General features: G+C 41.8%; 1 protein-coding gene across 3 annotated transcripts in view; it reads right to left on the bottom strand.

The window, feature by feature from the left end:
* The window catches only part of LOC142579557 (uncharacterized), a 29,974-nt gene extending 21,676 nt beyond the window's left edge, over window positions 1–8,298 (bottom strand). Inside the window, exons 1-2 of one of the 3 annotated variants that reach the window (XR_012827412.1) lie at window positions 7,304–8,298; window positions 2,804–4,263 (exon numbers count right to left, since the gene is read on the bottom strand). Coding sequence is in view for 2 of the 3 variants with exons in the window: in XM_075689895.1 (XP_075546010.1) it covers window positions 2,804–3,022; window positions 4,226–4,313 (307 nt within the window). In the remaining variant the exon portion in view is untranslated. Of the gene's footprint in view, window positions 1–2,803 lie in introns of all 3 variants that reach the window. The other 2 variants (XM_075689895.1, XM_075689894.1) reach the window with 2 other exon arrangements.
* Window positions 8,299–17,058: the final 8,760 nt, after the last annotated feature.

Here is a 17,058-nt window from a genome sequence, read left to right as displayed (position 1 = left end):
TGGATCAAATAGAGACCGATGTGGCTGTCATACTTCAATAGCTGAGCAGGCAACTTTAAGCAGGCTGTGAAGAAGGCATACAAATTGCCACTGTGCTGGTGCGTCGCCGCCATTAAAACGATGGCTATAACTTGGTTTGGATCACTGCAGGACACTGTCATCGAATAGCATGCTTTGTGAAGGCTTTTGACACAATGCAAAAATCAGTAGCTTCGTTGGAACATATAATATATAAAATTAGACAGTGAAATAACTATTTGTTTTAGGAATAAGTGGCATCCAAAACCAAATGTCTATGACATGTTTCTGGCTCCCGAAATAACTTCCGTTGGATTCAAAATAGCAAAAGCATTAGTACAGTGTACTAGAATACACTGTAGCCTTAGAGATTGTATGGCTACATGATGTCTATGATGTATTTTTTGGTTCTGTAATCGTCCATGCATTAAGTGAAAGCACAGCCTTTGAGATAAGTTATGCTTCATGCTATAAAAGGTGTGCTTAAATATTAAAATCTGCATAACTGTTGTTCTAAGTTGCAAGGATGTGTCAGCTACTCACTTTGTTTATAACTGTGTTTAAAAATAACTCGGATTATGTGTTTAATAGAGTGCAGAAACATAATGATGTAAATTAAACTACGAACCTTTACTAATTCTAACAATATTTTCTTTTCATATTAGGACATTGATCCATATCCTAACTGATGTCCTGGACATGCCCATTTATGCACAGCCAGGGGATGTTCAAAACAGCATGTCCTCAGGACATCCAAATAGTATATGGGAATTTCTTGGACGTCCTATGATGTCTGTGGTGAATATTGATATGAATGGACAGTCGGGCTTGTGGCAGACGTTCCACAGATATTCGTGGTTGCTTGGGACAGTTTATTTCTCTTTGCCATGTTTAAATGAGTCACAGAGCATACAATGCTTAAGTGTTTACACACTCAATTTCGCACAAACAGGTTTATTACTGCCTTGGTACATGCATAGCAAGTAAAATACAGCTAGTTTTAAAAATTTATGAACATAAAGACATGCTGTCAACCGATACAGCTTTTCAGGGAGTTTGCTATCAGACAACGGCACAACTGTAATTTTGGAGCTTTTCTGACGATTGAAAAACAGTTCTGGAAAATTACTATAGCTAGTGCAAAAGTAATGTTTTGTGCAGTATAGACACCTCTTAATGTTTCAGCCATAATGGAACTTCATAAAGGTATTACTCCAGGGTTCATGCTGGCTTGGAGGACAAATATGTAACTTCTTTCAAGGAAGTTTAAGCACCGGTCTCTAAATCTTCAGGGACCATGTTCTACCAAGCGATTACCTATATAAAATGTCATTATGAACACGGAAATTAACATTTCATGCACACAGGAGTATAAAATACTTAACAGTGGCAAACACACACTTTAAATTCTCTACAGCAATCTACAGCTTAAAACTGAATGCTCCTTCAATGCTATCCTGCTCGTGACTAAGCCTCAACAAAAACTTAGCATAAGATGTCTTGTTCTTCAATAGGGCAAAGAAGAACAAGTCCGTGCTGAGTGAACACCTTTAAAACTCAATCGTATATTTTGATTTCCGAGAAAGCTCTGTGCACTCAGTATCCCTAGGGTCGGTTTAATGGTCATATTTATTGTATTAAATGGCGAGATGATCATGGATAATTTGTGAGTACAGTCTGCTATTACAAACTTCTGTCACTCTGGATGGCTGTTCCCAAAGTGTTTGAGTTGTCACATGTGAATTGAGAGCATGACATACCCCTTAACACAATCATCATTCAGGTGTGTCGTGCACCAGGTTGGATGTTCTTGGTAACACAATGAAAGCTTTCCCAGCCTACTGCATAACAAAGGTAACCACCTGTCTTTCGCACTCATACTTCTTGAAATTTTTGTGACTCCCTCCAAACTGCATATTCAATTGGCAAACATGTTCTTAAAATAGAAATTAAAGAATTTTAAAAACCCATAAAAATTCAAGGACAAACAAGGCCTTGAAAATGTGGTTTTCAGATTGAAGGGTTTTCAAGCGTTTCAAGCATCTCTATCTTAGAGAAAGATGTAACACCAGTGGCTGCAGAATTGCCTGCGAATCAATGAAGGAATGAAAACAGCACAGGAATCTAAACAATTGGCTCGCGAATGAAATCGCTGATGAATTGCAGGAGCGTGCGCATTTGGGCTGGTTGGTTAATGATGTCAGTGGAAACCACGAAATAACAGGACATGAGCAAGGGAGAGACAAAATCACCTTCATCACACGCCGTTATTTTTAGCTGTTTCCACTAAAGGTAATGAATACTTGTCATCCAACTACATTTACTACAGGAAATACACCAACATAGCTGATGACCAACTCCATGGCATCGTGTTGCTGTGTTTCCATATGTTCGCTCAAGTGACTGGCACACACAAAGGACTTAGAGTGGCAGTGGTATGATAACTTGCCCGTGTGACTGTCCAAGTGCCTCTCGAGTTGGTGGTTAGTCAGAAAAGTCTGAAAGCACAAGGAGCGCTGATATGGCTGCTCACCTTAGTGAATGCACAAATGATCATTCAGGCTACCCCTTTTTGAGAAGTTCTGATGTTACAAATGGCATTGAAATGGCCTCTCACCTGTGTGCATACGCAGGTGCTTCTTCAGAGTGAACTTACGTGAGAATCTCAGAGGGCATGAAGGGCACTTAAATGGCCGCTCGCCTGTGTGTATGCGTAGGTGTTCCTTAAGGGATTCCTTTCGTGAGAAGCTCTGAGGGCATGAAGTGCAGTGAAATGGTTTCTCGCCTGTGTGGATGCGTAGGTGTTTCTTGAATGTGTCTCGTCGTGAGAAACTCTGAGGGCACAAGTGGCACAGAAGTGGACCCGCAGTTGTGTGGAGCCTGACATGTGCTTTCAGACATAACAGTTCTCCAGTTTCATAGTCACAGAAGTCACATCGGAGACGGCATCTCTGCTGCGACTTGTCATGCTCGGTAGTTGTTGGTGAGGTAGAACTCCCTGATCCTGCACAAAGAAACCAAACTACACTTAGGAAAGGCAAAAATCGGAACAAGACAACGCTAGCGCTAATCATGAGCCTTTTGTTCATCCAGTAGTTCTTTAGGTTGATCTGGTTGACCTTTCTGATTTGCTCAATATTCTTATATGTGTGATTGCTTAAGGATCAGGTTTGTGAAATGTGAATATATCTTCATAAATAAAGGGGAGGGGTTGCACCATTAAAATTTATTGAAGTGAGAGGAGGTAGAGTGCCGTGTTTGCATGTGCCTTTGCATCAGTCAAACAAAATATTTCTTGCTATATTTAAAGCTTTCACGATAAATCATTATAGTGAACAAAGTGCTTTCACAATATCATTGACAACAATCGAATAAAAACAATACACATACTACAGTGCAGGCTGACCGACAGGGACATGGAAAGGCACATTAGACCGAGCATAGGACTGTGTGCTGTCCAATCTACCTTTGTCCCTGTCAATCTGTCTGCACTGCAACAAAGAAGATGCCATACCAATAAGCCCATATACCGTCCCTTATTGCTGAAAAATTTATGTCACTGTCAGCTATTTAGGGTATTTTTTTTCTAAGTGTCAGACATGCTGCACAGACGATTCTACACCATCTTCACCAGCACCTATCTACACCAGTAACAAGTGCAATATAATTGAAGGTGCCATTGTCAAAACAGTAGAACAACAAACGCTCTGGTGTTTTCAGTGGAATGCCGAAATAACCACTCTCCTGGACAAGTACAATCTCCTCAACCACATAATTATTCAAAAGGTCACCTCTCTGCACTAAGCATACAAACACAAGTTTCCTCCTCCCCTCTTTTTTTCTTCCTTTTCAAACAAATGCATTACCATACAGTTTCTGAGGCTACAAGAAGCACACTTGCACAATCTGTTGAATTGGGACCAGATGTCCTTGGTCGAGCACGCTAAGTCTTTACATGTTTTTCGTGGTTTTATGCTTGTAATTCGTCACCTAAGCTATTTACTACATACATAATGCCTAGAACACCCAGCAGTGCTCAATGATCAGTGTGCCTGCATAGTATGGTCGGATTCTGCTTCAGCCTTTCCTGTTGTTTATTTTCATCGTATGAGTTGTTTTAATTAGTCACTTTGTTTACCAAGCATGCAAGACATCAATAACCCATAAACAAAAACATAGATCGATAGTGAACAAGCCTGTGTAGCACCTGTGTTGTATTCTTCCTTCAAGTCCTCGTCTTTTGTGCTGTGCAAACATGTCGATATTGAATCACCAACTCGCCCAAGCTTGTACATTATCAAGAAAAAATGACATAAACTTCACAACAAAGTAAACAAAGTATGTCATTTCACAATGCAATAGCTACCTTAAGTTGGAACAAGAAATGCGCCCCATGAACATCTCCATTGTAGACAATACAACTAACAATGGGCCATAGCGCACCATTGCTCTTACCACACAAAAGAATACAACAAATGTTGCAGAGCATAAATATAAATTATGTAATTAATCGTCTAGTACTCCATCCAAAACCTAAGTGGGCCACTAGGCTTACAAGTGCTCATGTGCTCACATGTTTAATTTTATCCAATCATGTGCACAGTATAAATATAATGAGTCAAGCAGAATTAAATAAGAACATATCTCATAACGCTAGGCTCAAAATTTGAATTCTTGATGAATATTTCACAACAGTGTATTATACAGCAAAAATAAATAGGATTCCAAGCTCCATCCCTAAACTAAGCTTTTAGCATCCAACACAATAACATATTAATGACACCAAAAGATGATCATATGCCATTAGTACATGCATTAACATATCAACAAGAATTAACAATGCAGATTTCAAAAACCGCAATTTACTTAGTATTCAGAGACACTGTGTGCATTGAGTTCTTAATCAAGGTTAAGCTGTAAAGGAACATTTATGAGCTAGAAGACAATAAAAAAGCTCAAACAATATATAATCAAGAAAAATAGCTCCATAAGGAACAGAAGCACTGGAACCTAGAGAGAACAAAGCGCGGACCTAACAGAAGAAGATAACATCCCATCATGCACCATAGAATGTACTGAGGAATGGAATTTCAATTCATATATTCATACCAGTCTAGCTTACCGTCCGTGTCCTACAGCAAGGTGCAATCTATTCCATATTGCTAAAGGAGGTGTGCCATAATGCAGGTAGCCGAAGACATAAAAGAACTTTGTAAGTATATGACAGAGAGGAGAAACAAGCAAGAGTGGTGGTTCTGTACACATCATGAATATCTGAATAAAAAATTGCCACCATAGCGATGCAGAAAGTCAGGTATCTATTCCTCTCATCTGCGGGGATCCACACGGCGCAACCAGGTCTACGAAGGGGCGCATTCTGCACCCGCTCTAACTAATTCCCCGACACAACAAATCCAGGCAGAGGAGAAAATATGCTTCTAGAAATATACGACAGATATGGCGGAACCACTTTGAAGCTCGCCAACATTGTGTTACAGTGCACATATGATTGGAGAAAGCGGAGAAGGTATAGGTACATCAGTGACATGGTGGGACAGAAACATGAAAGTGTACCAATACATCAGTGAAATTGAAATGGTTAAATGAGAAAATGATGTAAACATAAGATAGGATTAGTGGGCATTCTTCTCTTTACCATCAATATGTGCTGCAAAGAAACTGTCAAGGCAGAAGAAAAAGATGCCAGCAATACACTGAACTGGCTTCCTCTGCGAATGCGAACACCCTGTTTACGTTCATAAATGCTTAGACATAGTCTTTAATTCAAACATGACAAAGAATTCACATAATCTAGTACCTCAATAAAATGGATTATCCATTAAGTGAGGACATTACCAGGTTACAAAAACAACATGCAGTAAGTTTTTCTTTCTTGAGCACTGTAAACATTAATAAATTCAGAAGAATGCTTAAACAGGCATTTGGAGGATGCCGTCATGTTCCAGTGAGAGACCTAACATTCCGAATTTATAGCGACGGAACATTTTACTGCATATGCAAGTCTCTTGCATGAATAGTTTATGGCTGTGCCTTGTACTTCTTATGAAGAAATGGTAAAGATGGTTACAGCAATATATTGAAATTTTATAAGACCATATGTCCCTGTAACTTATCCTAAATTATACTGAAGCACCCTTTGGAGTCATTTAGCAGTTCATTATATTAGAGGATATGGTGACACATGTTTCTTGATGCACCAGATTGCCATGCAGCACACCACAAACCTATGTAGCTGCCCCATTTAGAATCCCCTTAATATATGAAGTGTACCTACATAGCCAGTGACCTACTCAGTAGTGTAACAGTGCTGTGTTTTCATATGTCTGCTCATGTGAGTGGCCTGCAAAAAGAAATTTTGAAATATAATTTCGCTCATTTGAAGCAGTAATTGCATGAAGAGAGGAATTACTGTTAACAGCCTGAAAGCAGCACTGACAAAGTCATGATACCATGGCTGTAGATGTAGATGTGCAAAAGGTTAGGAAAAGAAAGAGGAAGGAGACAGAAGGAGCGTCAACTTGGCAACTCTTTGGATCTACACATTGAAGCATTGTATACATGAGGCACCCTAACTGAACAGAGTCTGCAACACCAGCTGAACTGCCTTAAGAGAGCAGGCCACTCAGAAGAATTTCGTGAATCTGTGGCAGGCAGCCTCTTGAAGGAGGTCAAGAATGACGGGCATGCATGACAGGTTGCACCTGGCCGCCCTAATACAAGGCTTGTGGCTGTGCCCTAAGTACACAAGTTCTCCCACTGCCTGAAAAAGATGGAAGCCAAGTGTAGAGCGCCCACTGTATTCCTTGGCCCGTTGTATTTTTTTTGTACCCATGAAAAATGGGAACAAAGGCAGCCTAGCCTGCGCTAAAAAGCACAAGACATAATTTGTCACACGCAGGAGAGGTTTCATGCACAATACCACTCTTTTGTGGAAGATGCTACATTGGGCAGACGTGAAGATGCACTAATGATAAACAGTCAGAGCACCGAGCAACTGTTGATGTGCTGACAACAGGGTGATACTTGGATGATCATCGCTGCTGATGCCTATGTACTCCAGCATTCTGCGAGTACGTTTTGTGCACGTTCGATGACCAAGCAACAACGGAAATTTTCTACGCTGTTCTAAAAACAATAAAAAGAATGCATGTGTGAGCGCACCCTCAGTGATATCATCAAAATAATTAAAACATCCTAATTGAGGTGTGTAGCATGTACAGAAAAATGTATAACTAGTTTGCTTCGACAAAACTTTTCTCCCTACCTTTCCCTCTCTCAGTTGTTTTATGTGCCAGCTCATCCGTGCCGTATTGCAATAAATCATGACTTGAAGTCAATGCCTTGCCTGTTTGTCTGTGTCCCTTGTCTAGTCCTTCTTTTGTGCTGCCAGAATGCAGGAAAGTTCGCATGAGCAAGAAGCCCGTATTTCTGAGTTAACTGCATAAAGGACAAGTACTGTCGGTGCAGCGGTATGGTCGCTTGCCCATATCACAGCGCTGTTGCCTCTCAAGGTGACTATCACGTGTAAAGGCCCGAGGGCACGAGGGACATTGAAATGGACACCTCCCTGCGTGGATGTGCAGGTGACTCTTCAGGGTGGATCTTTGTGAGAGGCTCAGAGGACATGAAGGACATTGAGTGGCTTCTCATCGCATACACAAGTGTTGCTTCAACATGAACATTCGCTTGACGCTCTAGGAGACAAATGGTAGTCAAGTGGACATTCGCATGTGTGGACCCTGCTGTGTACTTTCAGATCAAACAATCTTGCAATTTTACAGTTGCAGAGATGACATCGATGAAGGCATCCAAGATGAGATATTTCACCCTCGGCAATTGCTGGGCAGTTGGAATGTCTTGATGCTGCACAAAGAAAGCAAAACTTCAATTACAAGATGTCAAATAAATAAAAAACCATAGATATGAGCCAACTATGAGATTTTTATTTTTTGTCAGGAGGTCTAGATGCTGATTTCAGGTAAGATCAACGACAGCGTGGCTGCCAGACTATTTTGATTTGCTAAATGTGATCTGATATGCAATTACTCAATGACAAGGTTTGTAAAACCTGCACATATTTTTTACCAAGAAATGTAAACTTTTTTTGTGTGTGAGAAATCCTAAACTGAGTGAAGGTTGGCCACAGCGCTTCCATGCATGGAAGCCAATTAATGTTTTGGTGAAGTCTTCCATACTTTGGATACAGAGCCCTATAGTGCTTGCATGCATGGAAGCCAATTAATATTTCAGTGAAGCCTTTTATATTTTGGATACACATATAACATTGTAACAAGAAAAAATGCTTACGTTACTGTCAGCTATATTGAATTATTCTTTTTAAATGTCGAATTTGGTCCAGCATACACTTGTATGCCACCTCAACAAGTGTTACCCATTATGATCATGCCAACATTTTCATTCAGTTTCATACCCTTGACCATAGCCTATATAGCAGTAATGACAGTAATACAGGTGAAGGTGCCCGTAACAAAATAGTTGGTGCATAAAACATTTGGTGTTCACAGTGCAATGCCAAGACAAGCAATCTGCAGAACAAATATAAGCCCTGGAATCACAAACAAAGTTGTTGGCGCCACTGACATACACTCAAGGTGTCCCCTTTGCATTGGCTATTGAAGTGCACATTGTTTTTCTTATAACAAATGCAACATCACAGTTTCCGAGGCGATGGGAGGTACGCTTGCACTATTGTGCAGTTTTGAATTCAGACTGCATGCTTTTGACCAAGCATCATACATTATCTTAGGTATATCATGTTTTTATGGTGCTTATATTTTGTTTCAGTTATGTACTCCAGACTCCGTACACCATATGCACCCTGACGTGACACCTGTTACAAGCTCATTTACTACAACAGATAGTGTGCATCCGTGCTTCAAATCAAGAAAACACAGCTATGCTCAATGGTCGGTACGCCTGCAGAATGTGGTTGGATGCTGCTGAAGGATTGTTTTTGTGCAGTTTTATTAATTCAACCAATTTTAAAGTGCTATGTTTTTGTTTTACCATGCATAGGACAAGCTGATATGCTTAACAAATCATTGGATAAATAGTACACGATGAAGAAAGAAATCTTGGTAAGTTTGCAAAGGGGCTAACTAGATAGAGTGATGGGACTGACTAAAAGCATTCTGGAGCACATTTTGTAGCAGGTGAAATAGCAATATGTAGCAGCTGCTTCTCTTTTTAGATAGCAACATTGAGCAAAAGATTATTTCACTGCAGGCAGCAGGAAAATCAAAATCTTGTGTAAACAAAAACTGTAAAAATGACTTGCTCTCTTTCTTTGCAATGTCATCAGCAGCTATGTCGCAAGCAGCCAACCAACCGGTATTTGTGGATTTCGTGATCACGAGAACATTCTCAGTAGGTAATACTACTATTGCTAATATTGAGTTAAATAAATAATATATATGTCTGCCATCTCAAAAAGACCAAAAAAGCATTCCATCTTTGCACTTCCAGTCTACATACGACAGTTGTGCTTAGCTGCATCTGTTGCGAATGGCCTTAGACATCGCACTGGTGTACTGTGTAGGGTAGATACCGTTGCCACCATGGGGTGCCATGACAACTCTTTGGCTGCTGACAATCACATGCTCCAATCGGTCTGTGTGGGTGAAGTACCTGTAGGCATGGTAATGTAGGCAGCCGGAGAGCCCATCTTGCGCCGATAGAACAATGCAATAACTACCTCTAACTGCACTTGAAGGATTTGAAAAATTCGTGCAGCAGGAGATTTCCTGAGATAGCATACTTTAATAGCGAGGCCATTCTATTAGTTGGAAAAATGTTTCAGGCCCCTCTAAATGAAATACTATCCCCCCCCCCCCAATTAAAGTTTTGCGATACTTTAAGATATGCAAGCAGTTGCTTTCATCAGTGGCACAGACCAATTTATGACATGTATTGTCACGAATGCAGAGATCTCATTTGCAGCATTAACTGTTTGAATTGCACGAATTCAGTTTGGAGATTTCTGCCTAGCTCACAACATGGCACAGCCCAGGTGGCACCATGCCGAACAGATAAAGCAGACTGCTAAATAAGGGGGTGTGCAATGACGCCAAACAAGTGAAGACAGATTCTGGGTGGAAGGACCATTGGCCACTAAAAGATAGAAACAAACACACTTCACATATAGAAATGCAACAGTGCTGTCTCATTAGTTTCTTGTGTTTTCAAGCTTTTAGTAATTGCTGCACACATGCAGGTGCGCCGGTACAGGTTCAATTACCATAAGTGGAATGCCTCCATAGTTGAACTAAACAAGTCTTACTTCCATTACAATGCATGGTTTCTCGCCAGGGCTTTCCTATGCAATCAAATTGATTGAAAAGTCAATTAGCCAAGGTCCGACTCATAAGAGTTGACTGTACTACATACACAGCCTTGGTAGTCATAAGCTGACAGACAGCAGATTCAGAGATGCATCCATCCAACCATGCTCAAGGCACATGTAAGCTTGAATTCAGTGCAGAGAATAAGCCCGTGAAATAAGCTGCAACTTGTCGAACCATCACAATTCTACTGGTAAAAACTGCGATGACAGCATTGGTACGAATGTTTTTCTGAGGATGCAGGGTGAAGTACGTATTGTTATGAACAAGGTGGCATATGATGTTGATTCTGGAAATCAGCATTCCCTTTGATGCTCTTGCATCAGTCTAGCTTCATAAGCCTGAATCCCATGGCATGATGCAATTTCAACAAGGTTAACCCTTTGAGGGTCACTGCCGAACTGGTAGGGTGACGGAAACAAATCCCAAGTGGTCACGGCCATACATGTACAGCAGAGACTGAACATTTGAAAAAATGCTCCTTTTTAAAATGAAGCGCAGCCAAGTTCCACTCCAGATGTGCTGAAACATTTCGTGACTTATAGAAATAATTCTCATTGTGCTGCCACCCTTCGGCTTCTGGCAAGACTGATCTTTGAGTTCACTTTTTCCTGCCCGCACATGCGCACTTTTTTATTAGCATTTTTGTGCATGTAATTTCGAGGTACGAATGTTGTAAAAACTGATTTCTGTCACATTTCCTATCCCTCAGAGCGTCACTGTGAGATGCTCACTTGCATGGCTCTCCTGTATACATACAATTATTTTGTTTACAGACTCATAAACCAGCAAATCAACAAATTGGCACCAAAAAAGATTTAAGCAGATCCCATGTGCTGTGGGGATCGAAGTTATGCGATGCATTTTGCTGGTAGCTGGCTACAACATCAACCCTGCAGCGGTGCACCTTGACCGGCTCTTTCACTCTCTCGATGACTTCGAGCAAGCACTCATTGTGGAGTACGGACATGCTGAAGGTCAGAAACAACATGGGCTTGCCTAGCTGCTCGATTTTGGGAACATGCTTCCCTTCTTCTGTGTCCAGTAGTACCCCAGTAGTACACCATCCTCCAGCTGCTCAAGTAAAACTCTGAGGAACACAATTTCCAAGTTGGCCCACTTTTGAATGAAGCTGTGGTCTTCTAAGAGCTTCTTTGTGAACGTCAGGAGTCAGTTGGAGTGCAGGGGGCAAAGAACTTGCCTTTGAATAGCTGTTAGTACGCAGGCAACCACCACCTGGTGTTCCACAGCTGACATGCCCCGATATTCTTACACGTGCCACCGGGCTCAGTGCAACTAGTATGCGAGAATCAGAGGCAAGAGTCGGATGACGGAGCTCGAATGATGACGATGCAGCGTCCACACCAGCAACACTAACTTAAGCATATACCCTAGTGATTGAAGTTGGAAGGCACCGTCAGCCTTACGGCATACAGGCTGCAGCTGATTATGCCCTGAGAAGGTAAGGTAGACACATACTGCACAATCTGCTAGTAAAAAAATCTATATACAGCTTACGCTCGTTACAACGGACCCACGTACAACAGACTTTTGGATATAATGGACCATATTTCAGCCTTAGTTTGTTCTACCTATTTTATTAATGCAATGAAGTTCGCTTTTAACAGACCGCGCTACAATGGACTATTGGCTACAGTGGATGAAATTAGCGGATATTTTTGTCAAAACCGGGCATATAAAATGGACTTTTGCAGTGTCGACACGGGCTGGCAACTGACTTGTGACAGTTAGCCGACGATCACGGCTCAATACCTTGCACGTGAGGGAAGGAGGAAAGTGCGGCAGAAGCGCACTGTCTTTCGCTTGCGAGTCATGGAGGAGAGGGGTAGAGGCAAGTGAAAGAGGGGGCTCTACTCTGGTGGCTGCTGTTAACGGTGCAGCCGTGCGGGCGCCGTAGCTTGAAAGCAATCTGTGATGTGAACAAAGTGTGCACCCGCGCAGACCTCATCTTCAAAGCGATCTGCAATGTGGGCAAAGTGCGCCCAGTGGTGGTAGCTTCGCATGTGCTGTGGTTTCGACGCTTAGTTTGCGTTGAAGCGAGAGACAGCACGAAGTTCAATTCACCTGCTGCCACTGTCACACTTATCTTGCTTATATTGCTATCGCAATTCATGCTTTGCCTTTCAGGCGAAACTGCGACCATTTACTTTAGATGTTCGTCACTCATTGTTTGCAATAAAGTTGTCAGACATGGTGACGAAAGTTTCAGATATTACAGACTTCGGATAAAACGGATATTTTCTGTCCGATTAGCAGGGTCTGTTGCAAAGAGAGTCGACTGTATATATATATATATTTTACTTACAGGCCAGGCCTAGTCATGCACACACGGGCCCTGGATAAGCATAGTAATGAATACCTGGGCCCGGCCCAGGCGGGGCTCGGTCATGTATGCCTGGGCCGGGCCCAGGGCGAGAAATCGGGCCCGTGCAGTGCTCTAATAAACGTGTCACTTAAAACTGATGGTAGCGCTAAAAAGGACGGACACATGATGAAAAGACGACACGACGACGAGGAAACGCTGAAGGAGAAAACACACAAAAAGATGGGCCCACTGTACTAGAAATATACTTCAATAAAACTTGGTGCTGGGCTATTTGGTGATGCATTCTTTAAAACTGATGGTAGCGCTAAAAAGGACGGACACACGATGAAAAGAGCGTTTCCTGGTCATCGTGTCGCCTTTTCATCATGTGTCCGTCCTTTTTAGCGCAACCATCAGTTTTAAAGAATGCATCACCAACTAGCCCAGCACCAAGTTCTATTGAAGTATATTTCTAGTACAGTGGGCCCATCTTTTTGTGTGTTTTCTCCTTCAGCATTTCCTCGTCGTCGTGTCGTCTTTTCATCGTGTGTCCATTCTTTTTAGCGCTACCATCAGTTTTAAAGAATGCCTCACCAACTAGCCCAGCACCAAGTTTTATTGAAGTACATTTCTAGTACAGTGGGCCCATCTTTTTGTGTGTCACTTAAACTTTTGTACATGTGCTGTTGGCATTTTGTCTGCATAACCACGATTGCCAAAATAATCGTAAAACCGCATACGTGTGGAATAACAGAACTTTTGTTGGCATTTGTATTGTGATTGGTGAACTTGCTGCATGTGATGGCAAATTTGCCAGCCGCACCACTGAACTTTACCATGCTTGTCTTTACGGCTGGTATATTTGTGCCAAACAGTGCCATGCACGCTTCTTGAAATAACGAAACCTTTGGGTGACTTTTAGGCTGCTGCATATTTGCATGTGGTCGGATGCATGCTAGTATGATGGTACTAAGATCAAGCTTAGGTCTCAGCTCCCTGTAACGATAGAAACATTTACGCAATTTAGGCTATTGCTCGTTTGCATGAGGTTGTGTTGTTTAGTGTTAGTAATGGGGAATGTTTGTCTTTGTTGACTGCTAAATTTGTGTCACATGCCCGCCCTGACTGATTAACCATGTTGCTTAAGCTTCGTCAGCCGTTTGAGTTTTCCTTGCGTAACCGTGATTGCGAGAGCAATCGCAAAACAACGCAAGGTTGGAATAACTAAGCTTTTGCAGGCATTTGTATCATGATTGAAGCACTTGCTGCATGTGATGGTTGGCCTGCCCTGCTACTGAATTTCCACGCGTTTCTTTTAGGCCGGTATAATGCCAAACAATGCTGTACACGTGCGATTCTGGAAATAACTAAACTTTTGGGCGACTTCTTGTGAAACTGCTGCTTATTTGCACATTGTCGGGTGCATGCTAGTACATGTATGATGATATCAATCTTACCTCCCAGCTGGTCGTATCGATTGAAACGTTTGTGTTAGTTATTAGGCTATTGCTCCTTTGCACGTCATCATATTTTTATTCATGGGAAATGTTTGTCTTTGTTGACTGTTAGTTAAATTTCTGTCATGCGACTTCGATGACTGACCATATCTCTTAAGCTTTGTCTGCCATTTCAGTTTTCTTTGCATAACCATGATTGCAAGAGTAATCGTAAAATCGTGGAAGGGCTGAACAACAGAACTGTTGTAGGCATTTGTATTTCAATGACAGCACTTCCCACACAGGGCGGTTGATCAACCATGCTGCTTCAGTTTTTTTTCCTCTCACATATGCTATCATTTGGGTCACCGTATGTTCCGACATGTGTGCACGACGTGCTGGACAAGATTATGAGACTGTTGCATCCCCATATTGTCATTGTATTCTTAGTGAAGCTATATACTCGACATTTGCCTGATCTTTTTATTATTGCGACAGAAATTGTAGGGACACTCCTGAAGAAATTCCGCTGATAGGGAAGTGTGCCGCAGTGGGTTGTGGCTTCGTGAGCGCTGTTCCCGTGCAGCTAGAGTGTCAAAGGTCATGTAAGCTTAGCTCTGGAAAAGCACTGTAGCTGGAAGCAGCAAGAAACGATTGCTTGTCGCTGCTGCCTTGCTTCATCACGCCAGTGTTCCTACAGCGAGTTTACCTTGAGTGAGACGTGTTCATGTTTGGCTTTACGCACAACACCAAGTTTATTAATTTAACAGGGAAGCAAAGGTTTACTATAGTTTACACTGGCAATAACACATACAGCAATACTTACTAATAGCTGTTTGGTAATTTGGTGTCACAATCACTGCTTCGCTTTTCGGGCGAAGCGGTGCCATTCTTTACTGTTATCAGCTCGTTTGACAAAACTATGCTGATGTAGAGAATAGGAAAATTCTTTTTATTTTTGCACAGAATTGAAATTATTACAACTTCTTTTCTGGTGACTGTTAGCTCATCAAGTTTGTATAAAGCCACAAGGATGCAAAGTTACTGTCACAACTAGCAGACTGCTGTTAAAAGTGTAGGTTGTTAACATCCACAGGGTGCATAGTAATCTTTGTACATATTTCTAATACATTTTTCTTGCACACTTTACAGCCACGCTGTGTGCTTGCCATGAGCCTGGTGTCACTTTTGGCCCGACATCATTCTTTGTTGCTGATCAGTACCAAAGCAAGCCCAGAGAAACCGCCTGCTAACTTTCTTAGTACCTCTGATCTAAACAGTGCATTTTCATGTCTGCGACCACTGGAACGATCCTGCAGGATGACTAGTAAGTTGTGCAGTCGCCAACGTACCCGTGATCTCTTCTGTTCCGTATCTGCAACTGTGGATGAAAGGCTGCACCACACAAGGGAACTTCCTTATGGGCCTATGTACCTGTGAACTCTGGGTTAATTTTTGTCTCTGCAACTGTTAAAGCAAGTCCACAGAAATGTCCCACTAAATTTCTTAGTACCTGTGAACTGCAATGTAATTATCTGCGACCACTAAGCCAGCCTGCAGAGAGCCTTAGTAAATTGCTTAGTCGTCAAGATATCTGTGATCTTTTCAGAAGTATCTGTACCTGCTGCCATGGATGAACAGCCACACTCTTCTTCTGGTAACTTCCATGGAGGCCATCTGATACCCATGAATGTTTAGGGTGAACTTGTGTTTGCGTGTGACCGCTGAAGCAAGCCCACACAAATCCTCTGGTAACTTTTGGTACAGGTGAACTCATACAATGCATTTTTGTGTCAGTGACCGCTGAAGCGAGCATGCTGCAAGCCTTTAGTCAATTGTGTAGTCGCAAAGGTACCTGTGACGGCTTCAGCAACATTTTACTGCGACCCCGAAAGAAAGGTTGCATTCAGCTTCTGCTTACTTCCTTAGAGGCCTTTGAGCCTGGGATCACTTACGGTGAACTTGTGTCTGTGACCACTCAAGTACAACAAGTATCTTGTAACTTCTAGGACCTGTGAACTCGGTTTGGTTTTATGCTGAAGCAAGTGTCTAGTAACTGTTTTTGTACCTGCAAGCTCTCCAGTAATGTTCGTGTCTTCAACTGCTTAAGTGATCCTTTAGTACTGTTACTAATGCCCAATGTATCTATATTTAGTGCTTTTAGTGTGTACGACCACTGAAGCAAGCCTGCAGAAAATCTGAAGTAGCTTCCTTGATGGCTAAGACATCTGTGAACTTTTCAGCAAATTTTGCATTTATGGTCCTGCGACTGTTGAAGTGAGCAAGCCTGCAGTATAGGCCTCCTACTAACTTTCCTTGTACATCTCACCTTTACAGAGGGCTTTTAAATTTCTTTAGATGGCCAAGGTGCATGTGCAAAATATTACCTCAACTGAAATGGTCTTGTCACTACTCGAAAGTGTCATTGTTTGCTCTGGTGACTTTTACAAGAATATGTTACGGATGCAGAGTGCATTTACTCTATAAATATGTGATCATTGAGCAACTGTTTGCTTCTATGACCACTGAACTAGTCTCAAGTACTTTCGTTAATGCCTAATGTAGTTGCGACATCTTTAGCATAACTCGTGTTAGTATATGTAACTACTAAATATGGCCTACGGAAAGGCTCTGGTAACTTATAGTGGCTAACATATCTGAACTTTTCAGCAAATCTTGCATTGATGTGCCTGCAGTTACGGAAGTGAGCTCGCAGCAAGTCTCATGACAACTTCCGTAGTGGCCTCACCGCGAGTTCTCAACTTTTCTTGCTAGCCAAAGTGCATTTGTAAAGAGTTGAATTCCTTCACTCTTTTACTGGCCATGGTGTGCCATAACTTCTAATGGCCGAGCTAGTAGTATGATGAAATTATTTAGTTTCATTTGTTTTGATTAA

Source organism: Dermacentor variabilis, chromosome 4 (genome assembly GCF_050947875.1).
Source record: "Dermacentor variabilis isolate Ectoservices chromosome 4, ASM5094787v1, whole genome shotgun sequence".
NCBI classification, from domain to species: domain Eukaryota; kingdom Metazoa; phylum Arthropoda; class Arachnida; order Ixodida; family Ixodidae; genus Dermacentor; species Dermacentor variabilis.
This window is presented reverse-complemented; position numbering and strand designations above follow the sequence as displayed.